At 40.1% G+C, this 21,591-nt stretch overlaps 1 protein-coding gene across 4 annotated transcripts in view; it reads left to right on the forward strand.

The window, feature by feature from the left end:
- The window catches only part of STARD13 (StAR related lipid transfer domain containing 13), a 286,278-nt gene that overhangs the window by 106,229 nt on the left and 158,458 nt on the right, over nt 1-21,591 (forward strand). For all 4 annotated transcript variants that reach the window (XM_041416096.1, XM_041416099.1, XM_041416097.1 and 1 more), the window contains one exon: nt 15,697-15,730. In XM_041416096.1, the coding sequence (XP_041272030.1) occupies nt 15,697-15,730 (34 nt within the window). The remainder of the gene's footprint in view (nt 1-15,696; nt 15,731-21,591) is intronic.

Here is a 21,591-nt window from a genome sequence, read left to right on the forward strand (position 1 = left end):
GCAAACAACATATAGGTCTTCTCAGGAAAAGAATTTCACTCCTTTTAAGTATACTTTTGCCTTCAAAGTGTGTAAATTAGAGTTGTAATCTATATCCATTGCTTAGACACTATGTGATATGCTCAATGTGCCTTGTTCTATAAGTTAACATAGAGCTTGCGTTACAGTATCTTCAGAATAATACTACTAAAAAGCTAAACATTGCAAATATAACTTTAAAGAAATCCTATTTTACTAATGTCTTAGGAGAACAGTTGGTGTTAAATTATCCCTGCTACCAAATGTGTAAATCTTTCAAAATATCACATGAATGTTACATAAATAGCTCATACTTATTATTCTACTAACAGTAACTATATGATGCTATCATTAAACTATTTTATTAAACTATTACACTCTTGTTTCACTCTTATGCCAAAAGAACTAAAATCTGTAATGTGCTGCACAGAAACAAAACCAACCTTTCAGGCAGGTGTCTGAGAAGTGTAACTGTTTGCATTACTGCAAAAAAATACTATAGAAAAATCAACAGAAATCACTAGAGGCACTGTTTAACATATCCTGACTTGTAGAGTCTTTCTGTATTGACCTTTTCCTTTATGTTTCCTAGTTTTCTCTTGTAACACCAGAAGAACAAGGTCTGTAATTGTAATTAGATCAATCTGACAATGAGTCACTCTCTGGCAGCTAAAGAGGAATTGGGAGAAAAATAATCTAATCTTAAACATGAGTGGTATTTGCTGGAGGGAAGGGAGGAAGGGAGGGTGTATGTAATTTTTTTTAAAGGGGAATGTAAAACTTGCCAGGAATTCCTTATTTTTTTTTCTTAAATTTTTTTCCTAATCTTGTGCTTCATGATCTAGAGTAACTGCTGAGTATATTGAAAAATCAGAGCAGTATTGAAATCACCTGTAAATACATATTTCCTTGTGTATGCAAAATGGCATGTTTCAGTTTTTAATTACAGGGGCAGAACTAGGTGCAGAAAGATGTCATGTCTATTTTTGTATCCATTATCCACTGGCACCAGTTCAGAAATTGTAAACATCTCTAGTAGTCGCCTCAGCATCCTGATCATAGAATGGTTTATATGGGAAGGGACCTTAAAGGTCATGTATTTCCAAACCCTCTGCCATGGGCAGAGATGCCATTAGATTAGGTTGCTCAGAGCCCCATCCAACCTGGCCTTGAACACTTCAAGGAATGGGGTATCCACAACTTTTCTGGACAACCTGTGCCAGTGCCTCACTACCCTCTGAGTAAAGAATTTCCTCCTAATACCTAATCTAAATCTTTCCTTTCTTAGTTTAAACCCACTGCCTGCTCCCATCAGTATGACAAGTGGCTCTCCCTTTCTTTTTAATAGCCACTTTAGGTTCTGCAAGGCTGCCATGAGGTCTTCCTGGAGCCTTCTCTTCTCCAGGCTGAACAACCCCAGCTTTCTCAACCTGTGTTTATAGGACAGGGGCTCCACCCCTCTAATCATCGTCATGGCCCTCCTATGGACGTGCTCTAACAGGTCCATCCATGTCTTTGCTGTGCTGCTGACCCCACAGAAAGACACAGCACTCCAAGTGGGGTCTCATGAGGGCAGAGTGGAGGAGCAGAATCACCTCCCCCACCCTGCTGTCACACTGCTTTGGAAGAAGCCCAGGTTGTGGTTTGCCTTCTGTGCTGTGAGCACGCACTGCTGGCTCATGTCCAGCTTTTCATCCACAAGAAACCCTAAGTCCTCCACAGGGCTGCTCTCAATCAGTTCCTCTCCCAGTCTGTGCTCATGTCTGGGATGATGCCCTGATGCATGTTCAGCCCCTTGCACTGGTACTTGTTGCACCTCATAAGGTTCTTGTGGGCCCACTTCTTAGGTTTGTCCAGGTCCCTCTGGGTGGCATCCTGTCCTTCTGTTGTGTCAGCTGCACTGCTCAGCTTTGTGTCACCTGAAAACTCACTGAGGGTGCCCTCGATCCCACTGTTGATGTCAGTGATGAAGATATTGAAGAGCACAGGTCCCAAGACAGAGCCCTGAGAGACAGCACTTGTCAGTGGCCTCCACCTGGACATAGAGCCATTGACCACAATTCTCTGGCTGTGTCCATCCAGCCAATTCCTTATTGACCAAATAGTCCAGTCTTCAAATCTGCATCTCGTCAGAGATGAGGGTGTCATATGAGACTATGTTAAAGGCCATACAAATGTCTAGGCAGATGACATCTGTCAGTCTGCCCTTTTCAACAGTTGCAGTCACTCCATCATAGAAGATTGGTCAGACAGGATTTGCCCTTACGGAGCCATGCTGGCTGTCTTGGATCACCTCCTTGTCTTGCATGTGCCTTAACATTGTTCTCCATGTCCTTCCCAAGTACAGCAATGAGCCTCTCTAGTTCCACATGTCTTCCTTTCTTATCTTTAAAAAAAAAACACTAATGATTATCTTTTTCCAGTGACCATGGACTTTGCCTGACTGGCATGCCTTTTCAAATCTGATGGAGGGTGGCTTGGCAACAACATCCACCACCTTCTTCAGAATGCTGGGATGCATGTCATCAGGTCCCATGAGCTTCTGACTATTCAGCTTCATCAAGTGGTCCTGAACCTTCTTTATCTATGATACTGGGAGAGACTTCACTCCCCCAGCTCCCACCTGGAGGTTCAGGGAATTGAGAGACATTCAGGGGCTTGAGATGCTGTACTGGTGAAAACCACAGTTCTTGAGAGGGTTAAGTACAGCCACAATCTTGGCACAGCAATATACAGCTGGCTGTTGTGAAATGCTGAGCTCTGAGGGTTTCTAAATTCCTTGTCCTTTCTGGAACTCAGATGTCTGACTAGACATTTTATTCTCCATCCTCTCAAGATCCAAGATTGGATTGCACTTTTGAGAATAACCACACAACTGAGCAGTGAGTGTTCCCCTCGCAAAATGTCACATTTGGTGTAGCATCTAGAATGAAAGTCTAAGCTAGGCTGTGAGGTCTTCAATCCAAGGATGATCCTTTGATCCTATACATATGCATGGGGTTTGACCTAGTTTTTCATATATTGTGTGTTCCCATAAAAAAGTGACCTTATTTCTGGTGGAATCCTGAATGTGAGGCACTTTGTAATGCAAGCAATAAAATAACATAACACCACATAAATGGTAAATTTCTGCATTCTCTATGTTGCTGTTTTGAATTTTTATTTTAATCTCATATGGGTAAAGCTCTCAATATGTGCTCCAAAACACTGTGATTAGCATAAATCTGACAGGTAGTGTACTGAAAATTTACAACACAGGAACAAAAACTCTAAAACTTCTGGAGAGAAGAGAGGTGGGTACATTCTGGTACCAAATGTGGAAAAGCCCTTGTGCAGAAGGTAATTTGAGTGTCTCTTTCTTTCCTTCAGAGCTCTTTAAAATAAAAGTCACCATAGAAATGTCATTGTTTGATTATTTACTAAAATAAAAAGGTTCATGCTGGAATGCATTTTAGTCAAGAGAGAGCTTAGGCTTGCCCAAGATTAGATATGAATTATATTAGACTTGACATAGAATGAAGGTGAACATTGCAATACATTGTAGAAAAAATGCAGCAAGAAGTCAGACTTTTATCTATAAAGAGCCTTAAGAATGTTTAGCATGAAAACTGGAGGAACTCCAGGTAGTGCATCATGGTGCTAAGACACCCAGCATTTGCTGCCTGTTTGGGTATGTATAGCTATGAATTCAGACTAAAGGGGTACAAAGATTCTGAAATAGAAAAAAGTCAGTGGAATAATGATAGTTTCTTAATTTCACAGTCAGTTAATATGTAAGTCCTCTTCTTCCTTAAATCATCTGGCTAGTTACATATTCTCATTCTTTAATCATGTAGATGATAAGGAGGCTTGATGCTTGACGCTGTTATACTTGGTGAGCTAAAATATGCTGTCATAAAGTACATTGTTGAGTCTGTTTTGATACTGTCCTGTTTGGCGTGGTATAAACGTTAATGTTTCAAGTGATTTTTTCTTCTTTTCATCAGCTGTAAAATATTAGTAGGTATTTCTAGTGATAAATGGGTTTTACAGACAGCCTAAGATGCTGGAGGGCCCTGAATGTGAAGGTGCAAGTGGCCATGAAGCCCCAGATATTGCTGCAAGGGATGAAACATTTGAAGTTACATAACAAGCAGATAGAAATTCCAGATATTCTATAATTAACTCTAGCAGCTCATAGTAAGGTTCTATGTATTTGATGGTCTCCTTCAAACTCTCATGAGTGTTGTAGGTCCTAGATTAAATCAAGACCTAACCCCCAGTCCTGAGGTACATTTACTCCTGGGTGAAAGCCCTCAAACTTTTTTCCATAAGCTGTCAAGAGGTTAGCAAATTTTGAAAATTCATTTGCATGAATTTACATGCTTCTCTGGCTAAAGATCTACTTATAGTTATGTAAAAGTCCTGTCTTACTCCTAGTGCAGTAGGAACAAGCCCTCAAATACATGTCACTGTGAACTGTAGCACAAGCAGCAGAATGACTGTAATGTGGCATCTCTCCTTTATTCTCATGTCATTATCCTGTGAAGTACAAAATTATTGCTCCAGCTTCTGGAGGAAGGATTGTGTAGGAAATCTGTCCCATAACAGAGCAAACTGAGTCTCTCAATAACTGAGAGCTGTTGTTCTTTGCACAGACACAGCATGGGGGTCCCAAGGAATGGGGAACTGGTTCATCTTACAGCCATGAGAGTCTGGGAGAGCCACCTTCACTTCCCACAATAATTAATGAAACAATTACTGATCAAATGTACATTTCCATGCTGAAACAGAATTCAAGCTGTAAAGGTAGAGAGACATTTCAGCATCCAGTTTCCCAGCAGCTACTATCACCAAGGTTGTTGCAGATGTGCATTCTGACAATAGTCCAGAAGCCCAGCCAGAGAGCATAGGAAGATAAAAATCCTTTCTTGCATTAATTAGTAGGTTTTTCCCACTGAGAAGCCCTTGTCAAATATTTCCATTCTAATTTTTTTTCTTGGAACATTAGAATATAGCAATTAGGAGATAACTTTTTTTAAACTGGATAGCAATAACTGCTTTCTGATCTCTGATGTGGCAGCATAAGCTGGCATTATTTTTAGTTGCTGTGACTGAGTGAATAAAACTGGACAGAAGATAGATGTGAATCAGTAGGTGCACCCTTTACTGTGGGGTTTTTCAAATTTCTCATTGTTGACACAATAATCTTCACTTTAAAAGTTTATTCTTGTTGGACCTGACTTGTAGGTCTGATATAAATCAGACCTACTTTGATTTAAGATCAGCTGAAGCAATGATGTTTTTTGTAAAATCAGAGCTTTTTGAAAGATGAATAGTGCCTTAAATCTAACTGTAAAAACAAATTTTAAGCAGTGGCCATTAATTTGAATTACACAAACAGAAAACAGGGAATGATTATATTTGTCTCTCAGTGATTAAGGACAAAAAGGTAAAGATATGCAAGGTGGTAGAAGAATCTCCATTCGTTCCATCAGCATGTAGTTGTAGTCCATGATGTGCATGTGATTGGTAGAAAAATTGTTCAACAAACAAGTCATAAATGTTAAGCAATGCTACGAAAATTTTCTTTTTATTTCAATTGTTTGAAACTTGCCTAATACCGCATTTTATAATTCTATAATTTCAAGTTCAGTTCATTCCACTTAGAAATCATACTGAGCTATGGAGAACAGTAACACTGTGAAGAGATTGTGGAGTTTTCCACTAAAGGATCCTTGAATATTTCTAGGAAGGTCATGGTGCTTAGCTACCAAAAAAAAAAAAAAAAAAAAAAAGGAAAATAAAAGGAACAGTAATTATTGTTTGTCTGCATTGCAGTGAAGCATAAAACAAGTTCTTCATATAGGAGCACAAGGTCTGGAGATAATTCTGTGAATATATTTGTTTTGGCTGTCCATGACAGCTGAGAAGTAATACATGCCAATTTTATAACCCCTCTGTGATAGTGCAGTTATTTTCCTCCATTTCAAGAAGTGTTTCTTTTTTTTCCCTTTTTTCTTTCTTTTTTTTTTTTTTAGCTAGTCCCTAACAAATTTCTGTTCTCTCCTGCTGTCAGAGAAGGATGCATGCAGGTGACTAAGTACCTCATCATGACTTTTGTCAGTGATTTTAAACATGATATGTCAGAGAAAAGTCAAGGTCAATGCTTCTGTACAGACATTTTGTGATGTCTGTAAGACAGTAAATTATAAATTATAAAATATGGTTATGGCTGTGGAAACCCTAACATCTCTGACTTGCAGTTAGACTTGTGTATTAGGGAGTGATATAGCTGCAGAAGTGAGAGACTAAACTGCTTAAGGGTTTGCTCTGGATAGCAGTAATCCAGGGGTCACTGTAGCAGTGGAGATGTTCATGACTAGCTGAAGAACATTCATTTCTTTGTTCAGTCAGTGCTGCACTGACTTGCTGGAGGTCACAGATTAAGCCAGCAGCCTCTTCAGTATTTGAACACACAAATTTATGCTCTCTTACTACCTCAGCAATTTTTTTCAGGGAATAGGCTGGAAGGGTGAATGAATCAGAGGTGCACACACATACACATATATCTAAATTGTGTGTCTACATATGTGTGCATATGCTTCCCTGGGGAGGGGAAGAAGGGGTGGTTAGGGTGCATGATATACAGTTGTAGAGAAGCCTTCTAGACCCAATTTCTGCAGAGAGTGTTGAGTCAAATGCAGCCCACCACCACTGTTAGTGTATTTTAAAAAATGGATTTAAGCACAGTATTAACATTGAGTGTGCCTTGTCTAAATAATTTCAAACCATACATGTCTGTTTGTCTTTTGGTGCACTGCAGCCCTCTTGTTCTTAGTTCTCATGTGCATAAGGAGTTCTCAACTCCTGATACAGCATAAATTCACCTAACTTTTCTCACCATGTGCATAATCTTGGCAGTAAGGCAAAAAGTAAGGCAAGCAGCTGGGAACACAGGGCTTTGAAGTTGTTTAGGTGTTTACATGGCAGTTATCTGAATTGCACCTGGGCATCTGCTGGAAGTGAACCCCACTGCAAAGGGAAATGTATGCTTTTCTATGAAAATATTAACTTTGCAGCCATAACACAAGTGCATTGTCCTTTATTTATATGGGTTGAAGTGTTCATTTTGAAAATAAACCACAGAAGTCAATACATATCAGAAGCATTGGTTTTCCTATGGGCTACACCAGAATTTGCAGCAGAGTTGTCATTTCTGACATGTCTTGTGTTCATTTGCTGTGGAGGTGATGAGGTAGGTGGCATCCTCTTATCTGATGCTGGCACACTGGAAGCCATTCTGTTCTTAGAAACTATGACACCTCCCAAAGGGAAACCATGTCATTTGCACGGGAAAAGGGTTTTCTGATAAACAGAGACAAAACCACACAGGCAGACAAACAAATGATCACAGATTGAAAAGGATTTACAGCAGGTTTCTAGTAATTAAATGTTCTATAAAGACTAAAAGCTATAAATTAAAAGATACAAAACAATCAGAATGTCTACGTGTCCTAAGAGCATCAGCCCTTGCTGGGATGCCAGAAGGGGCAGAGATGCTACCTAACTGTTTCCACAGGTGCTCTCACAAAGCTGTCCACAGCTCTTCTGCTGTGCAAAACTTCTGCATTTTCAGTAACTCTTTGTAATAAAACAATTTTTTTCTTCACTTATGCCTGCTTTACCTTTTACTGAAAATGACCACTAAACAAACCTGTTGGTTTTCTGCAAGAAGCCTAAAGTGTTGACCAAGATTTTAGCTGATGGCTAATACATCAGTTTACTGGGAACAGTGCATTTTTGTTTAAGACTGAATTACAATGATGAGTTTTACTGACTGTGAAGGAGAATGCCCAACATCCACTCAGAGCCTAGCCATCATGAAACATTTCTGTGGACACTCAGTAGTGAAAACAAACAAACTGCTGCTAATGGCAGTCTGAAGTTCATTCCCAGCTAAGTACTGCTCTGGGCCAAGCTAAAATAACACCACAGCTGTAGCCAGAGCTCACAGGGCTTGGTTTTCATGTTCTGCCATGGATTACTGCTAACTGCTGTTTGCTTTAGCAGTCACTCATTTCCCAGAGCAGGATAGCAGTCCCCAGCTTTCATGCCTGTCTTTGTTGTTGTGTGACCTCTTGTACCTTTCCCACTTCATTCTATCTTTAAAATAGATATAGCACTTCTTCCCACTCAAGAGGGTAAAAATGATAGCAATGTGTGACTCACTGTATTGTTCCAGGATTGTAAAAAGCCGGGGCTACTCTGGCCTCTCCCTTTTGTTCATCTCCGTTTGGCAGTCATTGCTCTTCTTATTTGTCTTTCTTCCTCCCACCTCCGCCCCATCACATTTCCACCTGACCCCCACGCATCTGTTGTGACAACTACAGTATCTCCAGTTTTTATTCATGTCTTTGTTTATACAGAAGCATGGCTTGTTATCTTAGCAGAGGACTGGGCACTAATTGTTATTTGCACAGTTCTGAGCATGTTGATGTTAGTCCTGCTGCAGAGTCGAGAGTTCAGAATGACTAAGAGTTTCTGGGATTTGGTAGAGGTAAAAGCATAATGAAGTGGACATTTTTTTTTTATTTTATCAGGATAAAAATTGCTGAGATGTGGCAGAACTGTATCCTGTAAGGAAGTGACCCTTAAGGGTGGGTGTTGGGAATTGGGCACGATGAACTGAACATTTAGGACACCATGCAAACCAAAAGTTTGTGGAATATGCACCATGCATATTCCACAAGCTGCTTCCTTGGCTAAATTCTTGAGGTTGTCTGTACCTGCTTTGCAAGAACATAATACCCAAGTATCAGGTTAGTTTTTAATTAGATTTTAACATATTGGCTACTATTAAAGCATATCTAAAAGCACAAAAGTAGGAAGTGCTACTGAGAGTTTGTGTGAGTGAAAGAGAATGGGTGTGTATCACCACTTTACACCAGTTGGAACCAGATCTGTTTGGCTGCCCTGGTCACCTTGAAGGGCCGAGGAGCATCTGTTTCTGCAGTGAAACATCTGTGTTCTGTCTCTCAGGTATATCCAGCTGGCCACAAAGGGCAAAATAATGACAACAGAGAAGCTGTTCTCACAGCTTGCATTGGTTAAAACATGGACTTCCATGAGCACAGTATAGAATCCCTGAAAATTTATGAAAATTACCATGGATATATTATAGCCAAGTAACATTCTGGAGTTTTAAATAGCTACATATCCAAAATAATACAAAAAAATTAGCAATTTTACCTGTTCAGAGCTATTTTCTAAATTAATTCCAGTGACCTCTAAAATCACAGATATAATAAAATCCTTGAAGGTGAAGAAGGTATCTGAACTTCTGATACCTTGGTGCCCTTTTTAAATGGTTTCAAATACAAATACTGGTAGAAACAGTCTTAATGTTTGGTGAAATGCTTTGCCAATTTGTAAAATTTTCTTATATGATTCAAGACCAGGCTTTGCAAATGTCCTATGTAATGTAATACAGTGAGTTAAATATTAAACACATTTTAAACCCAAAAAGTATTTTTTCCTTCAAAGCTATCAAAATGAAGCCTTTTAACAATTTGCTTTTTTATTTGATAATTCACATTGTCTGTTGAAAAGACATGTGAATTTAGTTTTTAATTGGAAAAAGAGGTGGGAAAAGTCCTAATTAGTTGCAAGCTCCAAATTACCACTTCCGCTGATTCCCATATTATTGCTCTTATCCTTCTGTGGGATTTTGGGATCAATTGCAAACTACTGCAGCATTTTTTTTTTGCCCTAATGTAAATGGTGGTATCTGAGCATACCTGCATAGGTGGTGCAGCATAGTCAGCAACAAAGAGACTCTAGTCAACATGGAGGCTTTTTGCTAGCCATTAAATAATAGGAAAATTTTCATGTTCAGACTTTCACTAGTAGTACTGGGGCCAAATTTAGGAGATCAGATTGTTCAGTCTTCAAGACTATTGTATAGAAAGCACGGTCATTTTATTCCATAGGGAAAATCATAGGAGAAGCAAAGGTAATATAGAGTGAATGGCAGTAAAAAACCCAAGATTACAAAGTATTAAACAAAGTGCTTGCATTAGAGCAACATGTGAGACAGAGGAAGTGGAGCTGTAATGGAGCTCTTGTGATGAAAGCAACAAATTAAATAGCAGAAACTGGTGATCGTTCTGCTGCTTTTGATTCCCATTTGTCAAGATGAGTGCTAGTGCTAGTGCATGACAAATAGGCATGGCCAGCTGAGCCACAGGGATGAATGGTATCATCCAATCTGATGGCAAAATGAGCAAGTGCAATGGTTTAATGCAGTAAAAAATACCATGGAGGCACACCCTTGCACTCACTGCAAGTGGCTGCTCCTCACATGTTGGAACTGAATCCTCCTCAATAAAAATTTGGTTATAACCCCCCAGGCTGTAACTGCTTGGCATTTGGAAATCATATTAGCATCTGCTAGAGGTGAAATCTCCCTGGTCTGTTAATATAATAAATTATTCTAGATAAGTATGATAAATTACACTTACTGAAATGTATGTTGCTTTACTGTTAGTCTTGTAGCTCATTTTCTTCTAATCTCACTTGGAACATTGTTTAAATGGTTTTCATTTTTATATACTTTATTATTGCCCTGCTCCACATATTGTAAACCTTTTTTTTTTAATGCTGTTCAAAAGCTTTCACTTTAAAATAGTTTCCAGGCAGTTTTCTCTTTGATTGAAGCTTTCAAAACAGCAGCCATAAGAAATGTCTAAACTTCTATCAATAGTACATAGGCAAAATAGATACATATTTGTAGGAAAGAGAAAAAAAGCAATTTAATGACTCTTTCTTTCTATGACAGTTTTTTGAACCAGCACTGATCTTGGTGCAAAATTAAATAAATATTTAGACTAAAGTAAACTGCATTTTAAAAACTGTGAGTGAGGATAATTTTGCCAACTAAAATACTAAACAAGGGAAAATAATTTTCAATTTTTCATTGTGTCCTTTAACAACTGTGTACAATTATTAAATATGCTTTTATATCTCTAGGCAATATTTACAGTTTTAACTTTTTAGAATACAGCTCAGAATATTAAGTTTAGGGTTTTCAAAAGACATGTCTGTGTCCTCTGAATTCTTATAGATGCTTGAAGTCCCCCTGTAGGTACTGAAAGGCTGCAGTGAGGTCTCCCCAGAGCCTTCTCCAACTCTCTCAGCCTGTCTTCGTAGGAGAGTTGTTTCAGCCTTCTGATCATCTTTGTGGCCTCCTCTGGGTCCTTTCCAACAGGACCACATTTTTTCTGTGCTGAGGTCCCCAAAGCTGGCTGCAGCACACCCAGTAGGGTCACATGAGAGTGGAGTAGCTGGGCAGAATCACCTCCCTTGACCTGCTGGTCACTCTTCTTGTGAACAAGCAAGACTTGCTTGACTGCAGAATGGGGAGCTGTTTAAACTTCTTCCTTTGACCCCATAATGAAGTTTGCAGCACAGTAGCTCAGGTTCAATGGAAGAAATCGAGAATTTCACCTTCCCCTTGCTTTCTAACCTGGTGAGGAGACCAACATGTTGTGATGCAACAGGTATGAGGCAAAATCACATCCAACCAAGATCCGTCTTCCATGCCACAAGGGGAAATTCTCTAACAGAACTCAGGCCGTATATCAAATATGGTCTCTAATAAAGACCTCTGCAGTGGTTGTATTTTAAAGGAAAATTATGAGCTCTGTTGTCAGCCTTGAAGATACATCTTAAGCACTAAAATCCAGCAGCAGTTTCAACGCTGTACCAGAGATGGGTGCCAAGTCTCTGAGAGAAATCAAATTTCTGACACAGCAGTCTCAACAGTATTTTCTGTGGAATAGCTTCAGTATTGACATTATTCTCAGCTGACTAATGTGCTCTAGGGAAGTTGCAAGTGTCATCCAGACTGAAGATCTCATTGCAGGGGCCAGGTAACTTCAAGTTAAGGCTAACATTCCTGAGTGTCATAATATTACTTCCCTTTTTGGGCTGTAGAATTTTATTTTTAAGTAGTAACGAGGATTTTCTTTGCTTCTGTAAGCATCTTTCTGAAAGGATCTAATAAACCTGCTACACAGATGATTGAGCTTTGCATGTGGATTGCTGTTTTCCTCCTTTAAAACTGCCTATATGTCACTCTAATTAAAGCCTGGCAGGTTCATTAAATTTCTTGAATGAAGAACCAGCATGATTTTCAGTCTTTATACTTTGCAGGGCCTTTTTCACTTTGGAGTGCTTTCCTTCAGTATCAGCGAACCAGTAGGAAGTCATACAGATTTATCCTTTTTCCTCTGCAAGGGGTGTCGTGTTTCAGAGTGGTGCTGCTGCTTGCTCACCGCAAAACATAAGCTTACAGAATTCAAAGCCTTTTTATTAACAGCAGATGTAAAGTAGTCCTGTCCAAATGCCAGGGTTTATTTGATAGCAGTGATATTTCTGATACCATATCTATGTTGAATAAATTCTCTGGCTTTTTTATTAAATGTCTAGAAGAGATATTTGCATGCTGAACAGATACACTAATTACCTTTTTTATTTTTTTTGGAGGGTGTGATTTCCTGAGAGTGAATGATGACAGTTTGACAGGTACTCAGAAATATCAGTGGAAGATATGGGCATATTTGAAATGGAAGCATAAAGGAGCTAAGAACTAGTAGAGGTTGATGGGGAAGAGCAAAGCAAAAGATGTGGATGCAAATGCTCTTATTTTTTCTTTGAAATGGTGTATGACATTACAGGATCGGCTGGCATTGCAGAATCCTTGTGCTATTGCAAATTAAAATGGTTTTGAAGTTGTTCAACCATTTCATAATCTGTGTAAAAAAAAAAAAAAAAAAAGCTTTTTATATGACAATAAGTTTTCTGGAATGTTATTTTTTTGTGTTATTAATTTATGTTATTAAGTCATTGAATCCAGTTTGCTGAGTTCTATGCCCTGATCACTTATAGACATGAAAGACTGTCAGAGAAGCAGTCTTCTGTTGTGTATGTTTATTTTCCTTGTTGACTTCATAATGCTGGTGTTTTGCTTCTACCTTCACTTCCACTTCATCCGAGGAGTTCATTTGAGTAATTTGTTTCCACACAGAATGCCGTTCAGGAAAATCACAGAATCATTGAACCATTTAGGTTGTCTAAGACCTCAAAGATCACCAAGTCCAGCCATTAACCTAACACTGTCAAGTCCACCATTTAACCATGTCCCTCAGTGCCACATCTGCATCTACACATCTTTTAAATACCTCCAGGGATGGTGACTCCACCCTTCCCTGACAAACAGCCTGTCTCAATGTTTGGCAGCGATTTCTGTAAAGAAGTTTTTCTTAAAATCCAACCAAAACTTCCTCTGGAGAAACTTGAGGCCATGTCAGGTTCTTTATAAATGCAACATGTCCACTTTCCTCCCACCAATAGATCCACAGCCTTTCTTGAGCTAGCTGCACCAACACTGAGTTGCCTCATTCATGTCACTGGCTCATCCTGCTCTGATCATGGAGCACAGGGTGACACTGTCCAGGCAAGCTTTTGGAGACCTTTGCTCACAGAGGTGAACATGGGATGGCCCTGCTGAAACAGGGGGGCCTCCTGAGGGGGAGGAATGGACTCAGCATCTAAACATTTCTGGTGTATGTGGGCTGGTTTACATGCTTCAGCAAATAAAACACAGCTATATCAGCAGAGCGTTTTTATCCTTGGCTTCCATTTGACACTTCCACTTGCAAAATTGTTACAGCTGGAGTTGTACACAAATGATTTCTTTATTATTCATAGCAGCAGGTGCTGCAGCAGTCTTTTGGCTAGAGTTGTACTCTCTTGGTCTATGGTTTCTATATATTTGATTAGCTGGTGCCATGCTGTTCAGATGGGTTGCTAGTCCTCCAATAAATGTATTTTGTTACACAATCAGTTATACAGTGCGTTATCATTTCCATAAATCACTTTTAGTTGGCAGCTTTCTGTTGCCACTTGAGATTGTTCCAGCAATAATTTGCATTCTTTTTTGTATGGCATCCTAAAAAGATCTTGGAAGTTAACATAGCCTGGGTATGATTTTAATAACTGGTGTCCTTCTGGCAGCACTAGAACACACAAACCAGTTATCCATGAAGGACTGACATATTTATTTTCGATTCACATACCATTTATGTATTCTTCAAGAAGTGCTTATCCAAAGATTCACTGTAGCAATTTAGGCACCAAACAGTCTTATGCCAGAGTTGTGATTCTAAAAATCAGGTGCCTGTCCCCAGGTGGGGTGACAAACAGCACTGCAGCTCACTGAAGACTGGAGAGACAATATGAAATGCCTCACTCGGAAAAGCATCCCAAAAACCTGGCACATTCTTGTGGGACCTGCCTGTCCCTTGCCAATTGACACAGCCCATGCCTGAATTTCCTACTTCTCTGTGGAAATTAGGTGCTTTGCCACTAATGAAACCTGATTTGGACTCAGCTGCTCATTATCTTCCCATCAGAAGTGACCACTCCACTTGATCCCTGCTGGCTAAAGATAGGCGAACTTTAGCTGCTGATCAGGCAGACCTTCCTATGGAGCAAGAGGCTATTTTAGAAGGAAATTGCCTTGCAGAAGGCAAAAAAAAATGTAGCCCAGCTGTGCTTTCGCTATTATTAAAAGAGATGCCTAATCAATTTGGTTCCATGCTCAGAGGAGGAATTTTCCAATATCTCAGTAAAATTCTTCATTAAATAAAAGGTAAATAAAAAGCATGGTTTTATAGACAGATTCCTATCAAGGCTGCAGAAGCAATATTGACTGAAGAGATAACGGAGCACTTGGTGCATCTGATGGAAAGGTGCAGATAGTTGTCCGTGTGGGGACAAGCAGATAATAGGAAGAGGGTGTGTCACTGCAAGGCACAGGGGTGTCTCTTTTCAGCTGCCTGCATATTGGGCACTTCACGCTGGTGCCTGGAAGAATCAGTTCACCCTTCTGTTTAACTTTAAAAAAAAATTGGATGCAGTTTCACCCATTTTGCTAGTTTCGTTTATAGCCTGCATTGCTGAGAGAATTGATGGATCTATGAAAGGAAATGCAATTAATCACTGTCAACAACATCCTCATTTAGGCACTGAAAGCTATTAAAGAGAAAAGTAATGGACCAAGAGGTGCATCCAAGTGTGGTGTTAATGGCACCCTTTTCATTTGGCATGGCAAACCCAAAGCAGCAACGTGAAAAATATGAAGAAAACAACATGGCAGCTCATGCCCTGCCACGAGCCTCAGGCAGGGAAACCCTCTCTTGCTCACAGATGGGCAGGAAACAGACATCTGCCTTTCCGAGTCACAGTGACCTGTTTCTTGCTCATCGGTAGAGCTGCCTACACAACTTTTCAGCAGCCTGTCTGCTCCCTGAGCCCCACCAGTATTGCAAAATTCTTTCAGGCATGTTGCAGTGTGTTGCACCTTATGTATCCTTGCGGCACATACTCTGCTTGCAGAGTATGCTGCTAGACTCACTCATTGCAAGACAGGTGAACCTGACTTGAGAATGGGTTCCAGGCTGTCATTAGCAAGCAAAACTATCTATTATACATGATTTTTATTGATAAGCTCTGGATTTTATGCTTTTTGTAAGGTAGCGATGATTGATAATTACATTGATTGTCATCTTGAAATGTGGAACTCATTTGAAGGAAAAAATGTACCATTATTAAAGAAAAATCACTTTCTTTCAGATGCTGTTTCAGAAGCTGTGCAAGGAAAAGGCAGGTAAGGCTGCATTACTTCTTGACAGTTTCTTGTTGACTTGTGTAACCATGTGTGCAGTGATGGAGGACCCAGGGAGCCTCTGCTATGAAATGGCTGTTCAGTGCATTTGTGACAATCGCTTCCATGCTGCTGTTCATGACCTATTGGTGTAGGATTAAGGTGGTTCTTAGTAAAGCTGATAATTCATCACCTTTTGACTTACACCTTGCAAGGTAAGTTCTGAAATAATGGGGATAAACCCAAGCATTTGCCACTGGTGTCAGAATGGGACTGAAGGTCTTGCCATGACAGTGATGTGTGTGTGTGAGAGAGAGGTGAGCTAAGATAAGGAACACCTCAGAGCTTTTTCTGTCTCAGTGGTCACTCAGCAGCTGAATGTGATGAAGAGGCTCATTACAGAGGCATATTTTTCAAAAATCTAACAGCTCCCTGGGACCCACTTGTTCCAAGTGGCAGAGTCACAATGCCCGATTTCTCCCTTGGCAGGAGCCCACTATCTGGTAGAAGAATTTTTCAATATTAACAGCATTAGTGAGTTTGACCATTATGGAGGAATTACTTAGGGCCAGCAAGGCACCAAGACCAGAGCAGTAAACAGAGCTAAAGACTCAGATACCCTGAACTGCACATACAGTATCATGCCAGGAGCTGAGGAAAGGTTTGGATAGACAGATATGTACACACACACGGATCCTGGTTCAGCAAGATACTTAACACACAATTAAACCCGCATTTGACAAAACCAATTAATTGCAACAGGCATAAGTAACTGCTTGGATGATTTGCTTAATTGAGAGTAAATGTCCGTATTAAATTGTAATGAAGTACAATTAAGAAATACAGAGAAAAGGAACTGCTTCCCAGAACGTGGGTTACTGGGGTTTAATAACAGCCTCACAGTTTTGCAAAATAAATGTTCCCAAAGTCTAGATTAATCCACTGTCCCACAAAAGTATTTGTCAGCTAGAAATATTTCAGTCATAAACCAACTGACCTCTGGAGTCACTCATTTCTGACTGCATTTTCTGTTTTGTTAGTCAGGATGTATGCAGAGTGTGCCAATTAGAAGCAAAGCAATTGGACATCACTGCTGTAATTACTCCCTGTCCCTAGATGACTTAGCATCTCTTTTTTGGCCTGAAGGACTAGTTGAAGCCAGTTTGCTCACTCAGTGATTTCTTCTTGCATCTGTCTCTGATCTAAACCGCATCTACAGTTCATTCCAGGGGCCAACCTTAACTCAGTTAAAATCAGATGAACATGGCATTTTGGAGTCAATTTCACTGGTTCAGTGGCTCTGCTGGCAAACATAGTGGCTTAGCAAAATGACAGAAATCCTGGGCTAGAAAACTCAGGTCTCTGTAGGCAATTCCACCCTCCTGTACTTTAATTCAGGTCAATAAAACATGAAGGCTGCTGAGTGTAGTGTAAATGTACGTATTTTGAAACTCTATACACATTAACTTTTCCTGCCTTATAATTTGGATGTGGATTTATTCCATGATGATATTTTCAAATGAAACACATGCCTGGGCTTTTCCAAGGCTGAACAAATTTCAGAAGTTATGAGATTGATTGAGCAATTGTTTTAATTGTATTCATTGTTGGATCAAAACCTCTCTGTGCCACTGAAGGCTCACTTTGTAAAGAAAAGGAAAACCTGTCAGTGGCACATGCATTTTAAATAAAACTAATTATTTTAGCAGTGTTCCCATTTTATAGTATGATTGATTTTTAATTGTTTTACTTTTATAACAATATTAATTTTGTCACTCAAAGAGATAAAGTTTTAGTGCCCATCCTAATGGTAGAACCATAAGATGATGGTTGAAAATCTGATGACTGCAGGCGTGAAAGAAGAATGACAGGTCATTTTCTGACACAGTTGGGTCACTGAGGTGAAACTTTAGTCATAGAAATCTAGCATATGGTAGAGCTGGTAATAAATTTATGATTAAAATTCTTCTGGCAGAAAACGTCCATTTCTTCAAATAGAACATTTTACAGGAAAAGGTTAGCATCCATTAATCTATTTCAAATTGTTTCTGTAAAATAGGCACACACTTCTCAGTATGCAATGATTTAACAGTCTTCAAAGTGAGAAGTCTTAATTTTTATTGAACTTTGAAATTTTGACATTGAAATTTGCTACACTGAAGTATTAAAAAAAAAAAGAGAGAGAGAGAGAGAAAAAAAAAGAGAAAACCTTTTAATTTAAATTTAAATTACAAAAAAAGGGCAAATCTATGTCTTGAACTAAGGGACAAGGGTTTCTTCCAGATTTGCAGTTGCTAAACATTTCTGATATTTTCTGTGCTTTCTGGATAATAAATTTTTTTTGTTTGGAATTCCTTACATAAGGAGAAAACCTGTCCTGCCTGTATCAGCCACACACAGAACACAGCACTCACTGTTCTACTCAAGCTTGTTTTCTGCATCATTCTCCCCTTACATCCTTACTTCTTATTCTTTCTCATTCTCTTTTGTCATTTATTCTTCTGACCCCTTTCTTGGTAAGAGTTCTAGAGCTCTCAGAGACAAAAACAGTCTTTTCCAGGGTGCCAGTGGGTCACCCTGGCCTCCCCACCAAAGAGCACCTATAGCTCCATCCTGTCAGGAGCTGGGGATGCACAGGGCAGCTCAGAGCTGCTGCAGCCAGGCTGGAAACTTCTGCAGCCCTTTCCCCAAGGCTGGGCTGTCCTCAGCTTCCAGTCATTCTCCATGTAAACCATTTTTGCATGTGAGAGAGAAAAAAAACCTGCCCTTTGGAATGCTGTTCTCTCTCTTGTTGAGTTTTATGTGACTTTTTTTCCCCCCAGATTAATGCAATATTCTGGGGCTTCCATTACCTGGATTTGCAGTGGATGCCCCATAATATGTCAAGCAGGATACCCAATATGTATCTAAGGAAAGCTACAGCTGCACAGACCATCCAGCCACACCAGGGAATCTCATCTGAAGTACCAGCATTGCTGGCGGTGTCACTGCCACTTACCAGGCCTTGTGTCATTACCTCCAGATGTAATAACATTGCTACTTATGACAGTGCATGCATTGGAATTAATGATGATCTAACTATTAAAAAAATAATGGTGAGATGTGATTCTTGAGGCATGAATTTATTCTGCTCTCTGTTTTCTTTAAACATGGCAGGATGCAGCATGAGCTGGTGGCTCCCTGGGGAATGGGGCAGACACAGAAACAGAGGTCAGACAGCTCCAGGATGAGGCCTGGGGACAGGGATGGGCCAAGGATGGGATGGGATGTCAGTCTGCAAGCTGGGTCACGTGGCTGGGCAGGCCTGCGTCAGAGAACAGCCCTGCCACAGCATCATGGGGCTGGGATGGACAGCTCTGAGCTGGGCTGAAATGGAGTTCCACAAAGACTTGGAAATGTATATAGTTATATAATTTCACGCTATTAAGTAAATACAATGTCATTTGGACTTAGATCTAGGGTGCAAATGTGGTGTTGCCCACACCCTTTAAGATGTGGTTAGCAAAGTGGAAGGGACAGGTGCAAGAAAGAACAAGCAGTTTGGAGTGGAAAAGTTGGTTTTACACAAACAGGCTCACCCTTGGCTTGAGGTGATCAAGTTGTCTGTTGGCTTTCTGTAGAAGTGGTAGACAGGAAGGCAATTCAACTTGTACGGCTTGTATGTGATGGCATTAATAAGCAAGTGCTACAAATATGTAAAAAATACCCTGTTCTGTGGCTTTACCAACACCTGTAAAAACACTAGATTTATCCACTGAACTCTGCTTTCTCTGGGAATGAATGTGGCTGTCCTGGTGGTACCTGAGGTTTCAGCCACTGAGCCACGTTCCTGCTGTCATTAATAGATGATGCCATTAATAGGACTGCCCTGGTCCTATCTCTGTGCAATACACCACTCTGTTCAAGTCATCATCATCAATGCTTTTCTTCTCATATTTCCAGGTACATAACACCAAACCCAGACTGCACCACCAATCTCTTGTGACCTTGCAGTGTAGGAGGTCCTAGTTGTCTGCTGTGGTACCCCAGAGAGCACCATGCTTAGCTGCTCCTCTTGCCATCAGATTGCTGCTGGGTTTGTAGCTAGCCTGTGGCAATCACTACTAAAACCTGGCTGACTGATGCTCTGTGTCCTTACTAGCCCCCAGTGTATGTCTTAGTAAAAAACATTCCACTCAGATTGAGCATTCTAGCTGCCTAATGTAATCACCACATAGCTCAAGATGACTAACACAGAGCACACTTCATCACTGGTAGGGAAAATGAGCCCTCACTTTGCTGACAAAAATTTGAAGTCGGATTAAAAGCTGACACATCCTCTATTTTAGTGGTATGTATGAAACACTAAATATAGCAGCGTGCTCATGTATTTGCTGATGCATGGTAATGTAGTCTGTAGCAGAACAGCAATGGGCTGGCAAGGAAGATGGTGCACTGCAGTAATACGATAAAATCCTCATGTGACCTTGGCCATTTCAGGAGTACTCCACGGATAATTGTGTATTCTTGACTGATATAATGCAAAATTCAAACAGGGGCAGCAGTGGTCCCAGGGCTTTAATGAGCAGCCTGATACTGCAATATTTGCCCAGGCATAATGCAAATTGACTTCAAGGAGAGGTCTCCATAGTGTAAGAAGCAGAAGTGTGCTATATAGCAGCTGTATATGAACAAATGCCAACAAGGGGCCTGATTCTGGGAAATAGGAGGGAGCTGTAACTCCATCTGGCTCTTGTTAGAAATTAAAGGCACTTGATTCATCACAAAATCAAACCTGAGTACAGTACTTTCAACTGATTACATATTTTTTATGTTTCCTTAGTCATAAAAGGTTTTATGCTCGTGGTTTTATTTTACCTTTGCTGCAGTCCCTGGGTAGGAGTTATGGGCTAATCGCGCTCTGAACAGGGAAATGGATGTGGTTCACAGAACCGTATCCTATTCTGGGATTTTCCTCTTGCATGTGGGGGGATGGGGGTGATCTCTTTAAGCCTTTCACTTGCCATGGATCTCTGGCAAGTGTGCTGGTGGTGGAGTTGAGGCTCTGACTGTGAAACCCCTCTTCTCATCCTCTTCAGGGGGGAGCAGCAGCTGAATTAGACATTCAGCAGTGCCTTGTAAGACCCAGGCAGTACTTGTGTCTCATGCTGTCATTACTCCAGCTATTAAAGTTTATCAAAGATGAAAACCTGACCTTAAATGACTGGAGGAAATAAAACATCCTCATCCAATGATCCCATGCACTTACTAGAAAGCAGAGCAGGGTCACTTTGACATGTTTCCAGCACAAAGTGGAGGTGCTTACTTTGGACTGAAAAATGAACAGGCTGTTTTCCTAAAGAGTGAAAGTAAACTACCGAATAAACCCAGCTGTTTGGTGGCCTTGGCCTCTTAACTCGTTGTGCTCTGTGTTGCTCAAATTAGAAGTAGGTAGAGTTGGTGCTTGTCCTGCAGTCAATGCATGAGAGGGCCATTTCATTTGGCTCCAGTTCTAACTTTTTTGCAGTGCCAGTTTGGCTTCTTCAAATTAGTCAGTGAGATTGCATCTTCCTTTCATAATGAGAAATGATAGAACAAAGCCCTTCTTTGTTCTTCTAAAAAGGCAAATGTTTGCTAGTCAGCTCTTACTGATGTATTGGAGTAGTTGAGGGCACTGGGATCTTCTGCTCTCAAAAGCAAGAGGAAAATGAGATATTGCTGTTTCTCAAAAAACCCCACAAAACAGCCAGGTATAGATTAGAAATTTATACATTTACTGTTCTAGTATGTGAATTATAGACAAAAGCTTGATTCATTAAGAAGTACTCTGAATTTTATATAAGACATTCCTAAAACAATAAAGTAGCAATGTATAAAAACACTTT

Source organism: Onychostruthus taczanowskii, unplaced genomic scaffold, assembly GCF_017590055.1.
Source record: "Onychostruthus taczanowskii isolate IOZ18803 unplaced genomic scaffold, ASM1759005v1 scaffold50, whole genome shotgun sequence".
Taxonomy (NCBI): Eukaryota; Metazoa; Chordata; class Aves; order Passeriformes; family Passeridae; genus Onychostruthus; species Onychostruthus taczanowskii.